This window comes from Notamacropus eugenii, chromosome 5, assembly GCF_028372415.1.
Source record: "Notamacropus eugenii isolate mMacEug1 chromosome 5, mMacEug1.pri_v2, whole genome shotgun sequence".
NCBI lineage: Eukaryota > Metazoa > Chordata > Mammalia > Diprotodontia > Macropodidae > Notamacropus > Notamacropus eugenii.
Genome location: NC_092876.1, coordinates 433,274,877 through 433,290,319, shown reverse-complemented (window position 1 = coordinate 433,290,319; position 15,443 = coordinate 433,274,877). Strand labels below are relative to the sequence as shown.

The window sequence follows — 15,443 nt, the reverse complement described above, 5'->3', positions numbered from 1 at the left end:
TGAATTCTTATCCTCAAAGCTTAAATCTTACTATAATCATTTACTACTATGTATTGTATTTGTACTCTCTTCCACTGATCCACCTTTCTATTTCTTAGCCAGTACCAGAGTTTTGACAATTACTGCTTTATAATAAGATCTGATACTGCTAAATCATCTTCCTTCACATTTTTTTTTATTAGTTCTTTTGATATTCCTGACCATTTGTTTTTCCAAATGAATTTTGATATTTTTTTTTAAGCTCAGTGAAATTACTTTTGTGATTTAATTCAGATGGCATAAAATAAGTAGACTGATTTAGGTAAAATTGTCATTTTTATTACATTGACTCCGCCCACCCATGTACAATTAATATTTCTCCAACTATTTAAATGTGACTCATTTGTATAAAAAGTATTTTATGGTTGTGTTCATGTAGGTTTATCTTTGCAGGTATACTCCCCATTATTTTTATACTGTCTCCAGTTATTTTAAATGGGATATCTCTTCTTGCTGGGGGCTTTTTGGTGACTTATGTGGATTTATTTTATATCCTGCTACTTTGCTAAAATCATTGTTTCAAATAACCGTTTAGTGGAATCTCTAGGATTTCCCAAGTATATTATCATATCATCTGCAAAAGGGAATAGTTTTATTACCTCATTGCCCATTCTGATTCCTTCAATTTCTTTTTCTTCTCTTGTTATTTCTAATATAATATTGAATAACATTGATGATAACACGCATCCCTGTTTCTCTGCTGATCTCACTGGGAAGACTTCTAGCTTGTTCTCATTGTAAATAGTGCTTACTGGTGGTCTTAGGTGTATGTTTCTTACTGATATAAGAAAAAATCTATTTCTAACTATGCTTTCAGGTGTTTTTCATGGGAATGTGTATTGTATTTTGTCAAAAACTTTTTCTGTATCTGGTATAATACGTTTTTTGTTACTTTTGTTATTGATAAAATTAATTGTGTTAGTAGTTTTCCTTCTGCTATGCCATCCCTGCATTGCTGGTATACATTCTACTTGGTCACAATGTATATTCTTTGTGATAGGTTTCTCCTAGCTAATAGTAGATTTAGGACTTTTGCATCCATATTTGGTAATTAAAGTAGTCCATAATTTTCTTTCCCTCTTTTTGCTTTTCCTGTTTTAGGTATCAGCACCATATTTGTTTAACAAAACTAGATTGGTGTAGGACTCCTTTGTCTGTTATTCAATATTATTTAATATTAGAATTAGTTGATCTTTAAATGTTTGGTAGAATTCTCTTGTAAATCCATCTGGTCCTGATGCTTTTTTCTTAGGGAGCTCATTTATGGCCTGTTCAATTTCTTTTTCTAAAGTAGGTTTATTTAGGTATTCTATGTTCTCTTCTACTAATCTAGGCAGTTTATGTCTTTGTAATTATTCTTCCATTTTACTTAAATTGTTAAATTTATTGCCATATAATTGGGCAGAATGACTTAATAATTGCTTTTATTTCATCTTTATTAATGGTTTATTCACCCTCTTTGTTTTTGATACTAATGATTTGGTACTTCTCCCTTGTCGTTAGGTTCTCTTTACTCCCTTCCATTACACTTCTATGCATATTTCAGCTGTGTGATGAATGTTTTTTTCATGGATCTTTTGCCAGTACCTCAGACTCAGCATGTCTTAGTAGTCAGAGCTTATCTTTTCCTTAACAACTATGCTTTTTCTCTCGACTTCCTTTTTTTTCTATTTAGGATCTTGCCATTCTCTTAAATTAAAACTTGTAAGTCACTTTTGAAGCTTCCCTTTGGAAGCAGCTGGTGGTGCAATAGATAGAGCACTGGGCCTGAGTTCAAATTCAACTTCAGGTGCTTATTAGATATGTGACCCTGGACAAGTAATTTAATCCCTTCATGACTAAATTTCTTCATCTATAAAATGGGATAAAAATAGTACCTAGGTGACTTTTTGAGGATCAGTTGGGATACTTATAAAGCACTTAACATATTGCCTTGCACTAAATGATATTTTACTTCTCTCTGTTTCTTTAGTTTCACATTGCTACTATCCTGGTTCTCTTTGGCCTCTCCTAAAATAATCTTTCTCTAAGTGATGAGTCCTTGTAGCCACTCCCTTCTCTAGTGTAGTCTATGCACTGTGGTCATAGAACTCCATATAAAGTATAATTTGCGTGTTTCCTTGTTTTCAGAAGCCTGTGTTCTCCATTTCTGCATTTCCAGCAAAATAAATCCAGACTCTTTAACTTGGCATTGTGCTTTAGCTAAACCTGTCTATGTATTGTTTCTTAAAGCCTCTGCCTTTGTTCACACCATCCTCCATGATTGAAGTGCCCTTTATCCTCCAAATTGTGTGTTACCTTATATATGTTGACATAACCCTTACAGGCTTTCTGGATATTAACTCTTCTTTACTCCTCCAGGTGCATTTAATTTAGTGCATTTCTTTTTTTATTTTTTAATGTTTAACAATCACTGCCATACAATTGAGATTTTTATCCCCCCCCACCTACCCCCCACTACCCCCCTCCCTCCCCACAACTGCATACAATTTTGTATAGATTCTACATATACTTTCCTATTGAGTATATTTTCACTATAGTCATGCTATGTAGTCAGACTAAAATAGATGAAAGAAATCGTATAACAAATCAGAACATGATACACAAACACATACACATACACAAACATGATCTGCTACATTTTGTGAGTGACTTCCATATTTCTTTCTCTGAGTGTGGAAGGCATTTTGCCTTGAGAACCACCTTTGGGATTTTTTTTTTTTTATAAGAAGTTTTTGCGTTATTACAAAATTCCAAGTCTACCAGAAAAAACTCTCACACACTGTGGTCGTTGCTGTGCACAAAGTTCTCCAGGTTCTGCTCCTTTCACTCAGCATCAGGTCATATAAGTCCTTCCAGGCCTCTCTGAAGTCTTCTTGTTCATCATTTCTTATGGCACAATAGTACTCCATTACATTCATATACCATAATTTATTCAGCCATTCCCCAATTGATGGACATCCCCTTGACTTCCAGTTTTTGGCAACTACATAGAGTGCTGCTATAAATATTTTTGTACATGTGGGACCCTTTCCCATTTTTATGATCTCTTGGGGATATAGTCCTAGTAGCGATATTGCTGGGTCAAAGGGTATGCACATTTTTGTAGCCCTTTGGGCATAGTTCCAGATTGCTCTCCAGAATGGTTGGATGCGCTCGCAGCTCCACCAGCAATGAATTAGTGTTCCAACTCTCCCACATCCTCTCCAGCATTTATCATTTTCTTGTTCTGTCATGTTTGCCAATCTTATAGGTGTGATGTGGTACCTCAGAGTTGTTTTGATTTGCATCTCTCTAACCAATAGTGATTTAGAGCATTTTTTCATATGATTATAGATAGCTTTAATTTCTTCCTCTGAAAATTGCCTGTTCATATCCTTTGACCATTTATCAATTGGGGAATTGCATTTCTTTAGGTCAGGAGCCATGTCTTTTTTTAATCTCATCGCCTGCTAGGCCAGTTAATTACACATAGTAAGCTTGCAATAAATGATTGCTGTACAGTTGAGTTGAATTTTAAAAAGTTGGTGTTAGAGAACTTTTGCAAATAGATACAACGCAACATTTTGAAAAGCTAATGATATTTGTTATAATTTGATATGATTTCTATAAAACAGTTCATTCAGCAAGTTATTATGGGATGTGACTATATTCCTATGCAGAAATAATGTCCTCAGTATTACTTAGTTTTAATTAATTTACCTCACTGTTGCCTAATATATTTTTAGAAAGTTACTGCTTAAACAATCCTGTTGAGTATGAGAAGAACAGTCTATTATTTTAAAAGGAGATGCCATTTTTTATGGATTTTAATGTTGATGATTCTCCAGAAGACATTCAAAAGTTATTATTTTGCTCACATATTCAACTTAGAATTCATAATCTTGTATGTTTCTCTGGAAATTCATGTTTCAGACCTGGTGGCATAAAAATAAATAAAATTGCAGCACTTCTTATTTGTTATTACAGTGTCAACCTGAATATTTGTGGTGTAGAATAAATACCAGCGTGCCAGTGGAACATCTTTGTTTTTTCTTAAATATAGTAAAGTTGGTCAAACAGTAAGGGGGATCTAGCACTGAGAAGTTTATTTGCCAAGATCCTGAAAATACTTGGGGTATTGAGATGTGTCTGTCTTATAATTAATCTTGAAATAGTATCAGATTTTCAGATAAAAATCACTCCTATAGCTAATTGAAAATAACATTGTATAGCCTGACAAAGTATCTTTTTGTGACTATGTAACCTCCCTCTTTTTGCAGAGCTTTTCGTGGTAAGCACATCACTTTGGTAGTTCGTTTTCCAAATCAAGGCCGACAGGTAGAAGATTTGGACATCTGGTCTCATACAAATGACACAATTGGTTCAGTAAGACGATGCATTCTCAATCGTATTAAGGCTAACAGTGCCCATACAAAAGTAGAGCTATTTATTGGTGGTGAACTGGTGGATCCTGCAGATGATAGGAAGCTCATTGGACAGCTAAACCTAAAAGACAAAACGGTAAGTAATTTGGTTTTGATTTATTTTGGAAGAATGAATATTCATTTAAATGGTTCCATTTTTGAACAGATACCTGGCACTTCTAAAACCATGATTTCACTGTCTTTACTTTTTTTATTTTTATTGATATAAATATGTAAGGTCTGTTTGTTTTTGAAACATTTTCCTTATCTTTATTTCTTAACATATAATACATTTTCAGCTAATTACAGCCAAACTTACACAGATAAGCTCCAATATGCCTTCAAGTCCTGATAGTTCTTCTGATTCATCAACTGGTTCTCCTGGTAACCATGGAAATCATTATAGTGATGGTCCCAATCCAGAGGTAGAAAGCTGTTTGCCTGGAGTGGTGAGTAGAGTATAAACTAACCAAATATTTATTAAGGGTGTTAAAATGTCCAAGATACTGTCTAAGTTCTCTTCAGGATGCTCAGTATTAAGACACAGATTACTTTTAATGATATTAGAATGTGGTTGAGACAAGACACGAAATTAAAAAGTTAAAGAGCTATACAGGTATTCCCCTACTTATGGACTATGGATGTAATTAAACATTTTTAATTGATTGTCAACAACTTAGAATATCTTCCATCAAAGCAGTGATAAAAATGGTCAATTTTAAGGCCAACAAGAAAAAGATTTAACCTATACTTTAAGTAATTCTATTATATGATATGCCTATGTGTATAGCCAAGTACACATAATTTATAAAATATTTGCATGCATATTTGTGTCACTGATTTATAGTACAAAACATGCCATATAACCAATATTCATAATCTCATCAAACACAGTGTTCTGGGTTTTATTTCATTATGCTGGGAACACTTCTTACCTCATCCTGGCAGTAAGAACAGAGACTCCCTCCACTCATAAAAGAACATCGGTCCAAGAAAGAGGTGGTCATTTTTACTGAGTTAGTTTTATAAATTAGGTAATTTTTGTACTGGGAGCAAATTGATAATTTAATCCAGCAATATATGGATGTAAGAAGGCATTATATGAATTGCCAAATGTGTAGAAGCAGTAAATACAAATAGGAGGTGTTAAAGGAAATAATCCTTATGGACTGAAGTAATTTGGAAACGCTTGACTTTGGATGGGAAATTTTAGCTGAATCTTCAAGGATTTAAACACCAAAATGAAAAAATGTAATTTCAGATAGGGCAAAATTGTGAATAAGAATATGAAAGGAGAGTATAAAGCCTAACTTTTTAGAGAATACTTAATAGACTGACTCAGATGTTTTTAAAATCTGTATTTTGTCCATTTGTTAAATTGTTTTACTTTGACTAAAATAACTAGACTAATAATATTTATGTTATTTTATTTTTAGATAATGTCAATGCATCCCAGATACATTTCTTTCCTTTGGCAAGTTGCGGACTTGGGTAGCAGCTTAAACATGCCACCCCTAAGAGATGGAGCTCGAGTACTTATGAAACTTATGCCACCAGGTAAGAAAATTTAAAAATGAGTTTTTGTTAAATAAAATACAGGTTTGGGGTACATGTCATGCATGTGATACACAAAAGGGGAATGTGATGTTCTGTTCCAGTGAAACTTCTCTTTCAGAGATGACAGCAGTCTCTTGATCATCAAACTAGTAGTAAATTTTTCAGTCCTTATTCTCCTTTACCTTTCTTGGATTTGACACTGTGAGTCACTATTTCTTTCTGTTCATTCTCTTCCAACTATTTCCCCATCTCTGTCTTCTTCCAGACTTTTTCCTTCTTTTCCAGACTTCTAAGGCGTACCCCAAAGGTCTCTTGTTAGCCTAGTCTTCTTTTCTTTCTGCAAACATTTACTTGGGTATTTTGTTTATTCCAACCCTTGCAACAATCACTTATTACTCCCAAATCCAGCCCTGACCAAGAGGTCCACATTCTTATCTCTTATGGCTTATGATAATTTGCCATCACATCATGTTATTTTAATACCTCAAAGTCAACATCTCCAAAACTCGTCTTACTGATTTTAGCAAGAGATCTCCTCTTATTTCAGACGTAACCCTTTTTGCCAATGGCAATACCATTCATACAGTATTCTGTCTTCAAAACCTTAGTATCATCTTTTACTCTTCCTTTTACTTTACTTGAATAACCAGTCATTTATAAGGTCCTATGAGTTCTGCCTGTGCAACATTTTGCACCCACACCCTTGCCTACCACTTAATTAAAGTTTTTTACACAGTTACAACCCTACATTTTCAGCTTTACCTCATAATAATTGTTTCCTTTTAGAAAATTTAATATCTTAAAGTGACATTTCTGGATTAATAACCTAATGATTCAAAGAGAAAGTACCACTCCCCTCTATATGTACCACGCTCTAAACTCAGTATTTACTGTGTATACCCCATCTTTTCTAGTTTCTGTTACCTTATTCTTACTTTTCCCATCCATATCTATTTTATTCCTACAGATACTTTAAAGACTTATAAAAATGTTGTCTTGCAGTGAGCCTTCCTTGATCCGTCTCTGTCCCATTATCATATTCGATAGAGCACTTCCCTTGTCCATATCCAAGCTTCCCATTGCACTGTGGCTGTACTTTTCCTCATTTTTTTTACTTGTAGTTATTTGGAGGTGTTCCTTATTTTTCTGCTAGATTGTAAGCTCTGGGAGATCAAGAGGGGTTAAGTAGGGGAATACCTGTATAGCTCTTTAACTTTTTAATTTCGTGTCTTGTCTCAACCACATTCTAATATCATTAAAAGTAAAATGTAAACTTTGTAGCTTCCCTTTGACTTAGCACAGTGCTTTGCTCATAATAGACACTGTGTGCAATGTAAACATGGGATGAATTGATTTCACTCTAGCAAGACTTTTGGAGCGAATGTTGCGATAAATGGTTGCACTGGCTCAAAAAAATCTTCAGTGCCACATCGCTAAGACATCATTTTATCATGGTAGTTGTCATCATCAGTAGCATTTATTTAGATATTTAAGGTTTGTTGAAAAACATCTTATAAATGTCTCATTTATTCCTCACAACAGCTCTGAGAAGTAGGTACTATTTTTATCCTCATTTTAGAGAAAAGGAAAGTGAGGAAGACAGAGGTTAAGGTAACCTTTATTAAGTACCCAATGTCATACACCTAGTAAGTGTCTTAAGACACAAGCCTTTCTGATTTCCAGTCTAATACTTCATCTGCTAATTCACCTAGCTTCCTCAAAAATGATAAAAATGAGCTTTTCCTCCTACTTATATACTTTACTGTTTTACTTTTACAATTATGGAGGATAACAGTAGGACCTACTTTCAGACTTATCAGGCTTCTTGACTTCCATGAATGATATTTGGACCCATTTCTGAGTACTTTGGAGGAGGGCAGCATGACCACCTGAAGTGGCCTGACCAGATGTTAACCTCTGCCTTTGAGCCTTTACAGAGGAAACTCTAAGAACCTTGTATAGAACAAGTTCATCTGGGGAACACGTTCTCTCTTATATAGGTATTTTTTTACAAAGGTGAGAAAGAAACCGGCGTCCCCTGGCAGCACAGTGCTGTTCTTTCTCATTTTGATGTTCTTTCTTGAAAAATCATCTGTTCCTATGTCCAAAATAAATTCATTCTGCCCTTAGTTTGCCTTTTCAGCTCCCTGCTTTCTACCCACATTGGGCTTTATACCCTGTGTAGGGATAATAAAGAAAACTTAATTTTAAAAAACTTGTTGCTGAATACTAAGATCCTGGTGGTATTTTTCCTAATCAGAAAACTGATTTGCTCTTATTCTTTTTAGCTTCTTTCCTGCCAATTTTTTTCCTCCACAATGAATTATACCTTATTTGTATATTATATTTAATTTACTCTTTCAATAGCATATTATTAGAAGTGGCTTTGGATAGTGATTTAGACAGAAAAGATGTCTTTTAAATATTTCTGGAAGAGCTTATGCCTTTTACACAGGACAGCATTTTTCTGGGTTTTAACTGATATTTCAGTTTTACATCATTGTATCTGTATGTTATTTATAAATCATATTTTAAAATTTAAAGCAAACTTGGAAACCTAATGATTATGTTAATGCTCAGATTTATGTGGTACACATTTTTAAGTTTGTTTCGCTATACTAAGAAAATTAAGTTGGACCACTATTAATTTAATTTGGAATTTTATTGTAGTTCTTTTTTATCTGTGCTTTAAGTTCAGATTCTGTAAATTAATTTGAATAGAGAACACTGAACCCATTGGGATTCAGTTTAGCTTAAATAAAATAAAGTAACTTTTGTATTCTATCATGTAGTAGTAAATAAGAATACTGGGTTAATTGGAGTGTGCCTGATTAGGTAAACTTAGGTCTTTATTTTTTCATGCAATTGATAGTTTACTGGATTTTCATTTTAGTCAAAGTCCTGCTGACAAACCATGCCAAAAGTGAAATAATAGATTGGGGAGAGGGGGGAGATTGTTCATAAAAGGAACTTCTGGTACTTTTCTTTAATCAATGCCCCATATATGGCACCCATATATTTTTCTAAAAATTTTATCAGTTGCTCAATCAACAAGTTTTAATTTTTTAAAATTTTATTTTCCCTTTCATTTCAAATTTCCATTCCAAATTCTCTCCTTCCAGTCTCTTCCACCCATTGAGAAGGCAGAAAGTACATGCCCATTTTACATATGAAGCCACGCAAAACATATTTCTTCATTAGCCAAGAACAAGTATTTATTAATTGACTACTATGTGCAAGGCACTGTTAGGTACTTAATGGGATAAGAAAGGAGAACAAGCATTTTTTAAGCTTCTGCTATTGTGCTGGGTATTATACTAAGCACTTTACAGGTAACATCTTGCTGGATCCTCACAACATCCCTGGAAGATAGATGTATTATTATTCCCTTTTTATAGTTCACAAAACTGAAACAAATAGAGGTTAAGTGATTTGCTAAGGGTCATGTACTTAGTAACTGTCTGAGACTAGATTTAAACTCAGATCTTCTTGACTCCTGCCCCTAGGCTCTTTGTACTGTGCCATGTAGCTCCCTTAATATAAAGTAAAAAGAATGAAACTATCCCTGTTTATCGTAAACTAACATGATACGTGTGTGTGTGTAGCTCTATCATATTTTATCATCGTTATGAAGTTAATAAATATATGCATGTATTAGTTGAGGAGGAATGGACACTGTCATTTACAGGAATCTGGAGAAGTTTCATGAAGAAAACACTGCTTGAGCTACATGTTACAGACAGAAAGGGACTGTTAGGAAGGAGAACTACAGAGATGGGGTGTGCCAGATGTGGGGGATAGTCTGTACAAAGGCATAGACATGAAAGAGAGGGGAGTATCTTGAGTAAGGAATAGAGGAGACGCCATTTGGATTGAATTTCAGAGGGCAAGAGGAAATTTATATTTGATCACAGGGGCAATAGGAAGCCTCTGGAGTTGATTGATTAGGGGAATGACACGATGAAGCAACATTACTTTGGCGGCAGCAGGTAGTGTGAACTGGAGTATTGAGACTTAAAACAGAAAAGACCCGTTAGGAGAGGCTGTTGTAATAATTGGTCTTAAGTGATAGGGGCCTGAATTGTGAATGGAGAGAAGTGGTTGGACACAAGAAATGTGAAATAGTGAGATATGGCAACTGATTTGTGTGTGGGATGAGAAATTGATGGAAATACCAAAATTGCAAACTGGTGACAGTGGAATGATGGTTAGTACCATTTGACAGAAATAGGGAAGTTTGGAAGGCTGAAGTGTTTAAGGATTTAAAAAAAAAAGGAAGTTCTGCTTTAGGCATGTTTAGATATATCCAAGACAGCCAGTTTGGAATAAATGTTTAATAGACATTTGCTGATCTGAAACTAAAGCTTGGTGAGGGGATAGAGTGAGGCTGTACGTGGAGATTTATCTGCAGATGCTTAAACCCATAGACTGTATAAAGTATTTGAAGAAAACTAGTTGAATGATCATTTTCACTTTCCTTTTTTTTTTTTCAGTAGTATCAAAAAACTAATATTTTCTCATGGCTGGAGCCATGATGTTGCCAAAACTTGGAAATTTGGGTTTTGCAAGTTTAAACATTACCAGTTAGTGATTGAGAAACTGCAGTACTTGCCCACTCTTGCTAAAAACTTACAAGCCACAGTTTTATGCTTACGTTGTTTACATTATGAGTTTATATCAGTGTACCATATTGGTAGGACCTTAGATTATTATGTTACTGGGGTTGTGTTTAAACAGTGTGTTCAACTTTCATTTTCTGCTTTTAGAAGTCCTTTAGAAGGCGTGAAGTAAACTTATTGGATAGCTGACTTGGACCTTTTTTCTCACTGCAAAGATCCATCTGGAGCAATGTACAATGTTTACTCTAGACTAGATTGTTCTCTTGATAGAAACTTGAAAGAAGCTTGGGGAAGAGATTTAGAACAGCAATTACAGAAAAATTCTTGCTTCCCTCTTTTTTCTATAAATAATTGTATTGGTGCAGTAGCTCTTTAACAGTGGTTATGTAAAAATTCTATTTCTTCCTCCCAGTGTAACAATTGATTTTATTTGGACTGCTATGTAATAGAGAACAAGATATATACACTGTGTGTAGCGGCAGTAAAGCAGTATTCATGGTGCTTGTAAAATGTTGAATAATCTTGTTATCCGTTGATTAAACTGATTTGAACTGTGTTGTTTTCAGACAGAAACCTCCAACCTTTTTTGTGAGGAGGAACTACTTCATATTTATTTCCTTAAAGTTTTTATCATAGAATACAGAAAGGGAAGGGCACGGGGGAGAGTAGAGATGGTACCTGAAGACGATAGTTGAAAGATTGGGAATCTTCGTGTTAATAATGCAGTAAGGTTAGAAAACTTATGAAACATTTTTTACAGTCACTTTGATACCTAAAGAAAAACAATAATGTTTCTATAACATTTTGGAGTTTACGCTGTGCTTTACAAGTGTAACACATTTGATTCTTACAACAAAACTGTGAAGTAGATGTTATTATCTCCATTTTGCAGATGTGGAAACTAAGGCGGAGGCAACTTAAGTGACTTACCCAGCAGCACTTGGGGTCTTCCTGGCTCCAACTCTAACATTTTATCCATGGCAGGATTGCCTGTCAAATGAAACTCTTTACAAATCCAGAAATTTTGACCAATAAATTTTGACCTAATAGCTTGACTCATGATTTATAATCTTACCATTTTAAACTTATAATCTTATAATTTAAGTTAAATCGATTCATAATATTCAGTTTTTAAATTTTCAGATAATACTACAGTTGAAAAACTGAGAGCTATTTGCTTAGATCATGCAAAACTTGGAGAAAGCAGCCTCAGTCCATCTCTTGACTCACTTTTCTTTGGTCCCTCTGCCTCACAAGTGCTATATCTAACAGAGGTTTGTAATATTTTTCTTTATTTTTCATATTTTTCTGTTTTAGTTTTCTTTGATTTTTGTGTGACACTGTGATTAAGTAAAATAGTAGTAAAAACCTATTTTAATATTCAAAGACAATTAGAGACAGAAAAATTGAAGAGATTTATAAAGATATTTCAGCACTTGATTTCTGACTATATATGTGTATATATTTTTTTCCTTTTCAGGTAGTTTATGCCTTGTTGATGCCTGCCAATGCACCTCTGGGTGAAGATGCCAGTGACTTTCAGTATAATTTCTTAAAAAGTGGCGGTTTGCCTCTTGTCCTGAGTATGCTAACTAGAAATAATTTCCTGCCAAATGCAGATATGGAAACTCGAAGGGGTGCCTACCTTAATGCTCTTAAAATCGCCAAATTATTGCTAACTGCCGTTGGCTACGGCCATGTTCGAGCTGTGGCAGAAGCTTGTCAACCGGTTGCAGAAGGCACAAATCCCATGTCACCGGTAACAATAATAATAATAATAATAACAGCATATCGCATTATTTTCATTACCCTGCCTGCCAAATCAGAACAGATAATTCAAGATTTACCCATAAAATGTTTTAGGATTTGTTTTCAGTCTTTTATGTATAACCACTGTTCTGCCAAGTTTTATCTAAGCTTTAAAATGCTCTTGGTCCAGATTGAAACCATTTACCTTTGGTACTGTTTTGAGATCTAAGACAAACAGTAAAGTCTTTTACTACTTAAAATAACCAAAAATTAACGTAAGGCTAACAGTGTGATAAATGCCTTGAACCAGACCAGTGTTAGTATAGTTCATCCTGAGAGAAGTTAGCTCACTCCCAGACTTCAAACTCTACATCTCTACTCTTGATCCATCCTAACTCCATGCTTTGCTTTTGTTCTCATCCTAGTACACCTCTCCAGAAATCTTGTAGAGATCCAAAGAACTGACTGTATAAAAGTACTCTCCACATACCCCTCTCTTCTTGCCTTTGTCCACCCTACCTCCAGCCCCCCAGAAGAAAAGAAAGCACATAGTAGATCTGAATATCTTTTGCATCATACTTTCAGGGCTTCTTCAGCCCTGAATTTTGCTATAGAAATTTATAGTCTACATAAAAAAAAGTATTAAACTTTTCTGATTTTCTGTTTTCCTAAAGAGTTATCGTTCAGAAAATCTTCTGGAGGAAAAAATGTGAATATAGCCATTTCTTCCAGTAAAAGTCATGATCCAGTGGATTATAATAGTGTGGAGATTACCCTCATAGAATCTTATATCTAAAGGTCAAGAGGTCTTCTGTATCAGCTAGGTAGGAATTAGCTGCAATTTGAATCCAAGATCTCTTACTCTAGAGCCCATGCACTTTCTGCTACACTATGTTGCCTGTGTGTGTTCTTATGGCTCATGCCAGGGGTGCACAAGCTCTCCCAAGGTGCAGAGACCTTGAATAAGAGACCTGGTCATAGACTTTATGTCTCTTATTCAAGGATCAACCTAGCTTTATTTGGAGTGGCTCATCATTAGTTTTCCTGCAGATTGATTAGTTTTTTGGTCACAGCAACTTTTAAAAGTTTTTCTACCAAGTGTAGAAGATTAACGGTGTTTGGCATATGCATACAGATGAAATTTAAAATCCTTGAAGTATGTTGAGTATGAAATGCATTTTTACTTGTCAGTTCCCATTGTAAGTCTAAACTCCCAAAACTTCTTTCCATAGAAGTGGTTCAGGTTTTCTTTTTGTGGAACTTTTTTTAAACAGATAAATCAGGCTACTCATGATCAAGCAGTGGTGCTACAGAATGCCCTTCAGAACATTCCTAATCCAACATCTGAATGTATGCTTAGAAATGTGGCAATTCGTCTTGCCCAGCAGATATCTGATGAGGTTAGTATTAACCATAAAAAAATTTTTAGTTTGGGAAAATGGGTTTATTGAAGGAAAAGGAATCAGTGAAATTATTTTATTTTCCTGTATACTGACACTAGAAAATTAAAACATTTACTAAATCTTTGATTGAATTTCTTCAAATTCCAATTGCTTTTTCTCTGTTACCTATTCCTTGAATTCAGTAAAATGAAACTACTGTTTTGGGTACTATTGTAACATTTCATACTGTTTTTAAGGATTTTTCTTTATAAAACGTCATGTCATATATAAATATATATGTATATATATACACACACACATACACACACCATGTTCCTATAGCAAGCCCACTTGGCAGATTTTTCTTAAACTATTCTTTTTTCTGTTCTAAACATATGAGAAGTTATTAGGACAATATCAAATGACACAAAGGAATATATGGAAACATTAAGTTCTTCTGTGTTTGTAATTAATATTTTTCCTATTAAAAGAAAACTGATTTATTCAAGTGATTCCGCTTTGATAGCCTTGTAAACTGTTCTCATATTTTTTCTATTTCTTTCCAGGCATCAAAATACATCCCTGATATCTGTGTTATTCGAGCTGTACAAAAAATTGTCTGGGCATCAGGGTGTGGATCAGTACAACTGGTGTTTAGCTCAAATGATGATATTAGTAAAATTTATGAGAAGGTGAGAATAAACCATTGTATTTATCTGAATTAAAGCAGTGTTTGTAATTTTTAAAATAGCCGGTTACTGTGTTTATAGAGGATAAACCTGTACTTATGATTTTCATGTGTTGACAATAGTTCTCGCTGTAATGGTTTCCAGGTTCCTAGTATGAGGGACACCCTTATCGGAGGGGGAGCCTTTAAGATGGTGTTTTACCAAATCAAACGTGTGTGTGTGTGTGTGTGTGTGTGTGTGTGTGTGTGTATGTGTGTATGTGTGTATTTTTTTAATAGTTCTCAAACATTAATACAATGTGAACTTAGCTTCTTCACACTTTCCATGCAACTGTATGGCTGGAGCATGTTGTTAGCAAAAAATGACTCTATATCCTTCTTATACCTTGATTGAAAATGCCCTTAATGACACATGTAGCCTGTTTTCATAAAGATTTTGTAGAGGTGAAAAATGGATTTTTTAGATAACTCTCTTAAAATAATCAAAAATTTCTTAAATACCTGCTTTGTGCTAGACTGGCAGTTGGTCCACAGTATCCAGTACAGCATGGAGGTCAAGAAGGATGAGTATAAGAAAACAACATCAGATTTGATCATTTAGAGATTATTGGTACTTTGAAATAAGCAGTTTCCATTGGGAGATGAGATCATATTGCAGAGGGTTAGGAGCTCAGAGAAGTGAACTGAAAAAGCAGTGTATTCACTGATTTCATTTAGTAGTACATGAGGAATAGAGAAGGATTGTGGGAATAAGTTTGTTAAGATATGAGTAGTGACAACAAGAGAATCAAGGCATTTAAGAGTAGTTAATTGTATAAAGTTGAATTGACTAACTATAGATAGAATCAAGATTGGAAAGGAAAGGAAATGAAATCAGAGCAGGGTGATATATTAGCATTAGAAAATACTGAGGGATGGATGGGTTGTCACAGTAAATATGAAGAAAAAGTTCAGGAACGGTAAGACATAGGGAGAGATGTCATTGTGGGAACTTAGGCGATCG

The 15,443-nt window shown here is 34.5% G+C and overlaps 1 protein-coding gene across 4 annotated transcripts in view; it reads left to right on the top strand.

Annotated features, from left to right (window-relative positions):
- Positions 1 to 15,443, top strand: part of USP9X (ubiquitin specific peptidase 9 X-linked) — a 177,610-nt gene that overhangs the window by 89,665 nt on the left and 72,502 nt on the right. For all 4 annotated transcript variants that reach the window (XM_072615149.1, XM_072615148.1, XM_072615147.1 and 1 more), the window contains exons 18-24: positions 4,302 to 4,542; positions 4,745 to 4,894; positions 5,882 to 6,002; positions 11,765 to 11,895; positions 12,102 to 12,380; positions 13,645 to 13,770; positions 14,319 to 14,444. In XM_072615149.1, the coding sequence (XP_072471250.1) occupies positions 4,302 to 4,542; positions 4,745 to 4,894; positions 5,882 to 6,002; positions 11,765 to 11,895; positions 12,102 to 12,380; positions 13,645 to 13,770; positions 14,319 to 14,444 (1,174 nt within the window). The remainder of the gene's footprint in view (positions 1 to 4,301; positions 4,543 to 4,744; positions 4,895 to 5,881; positions 6,003 to 11,764; positions 11,896 to 12,101; positions 12,381 to 13,644; positions 13,771 to 14,318; positions 14,445 to 15,443) is intronic.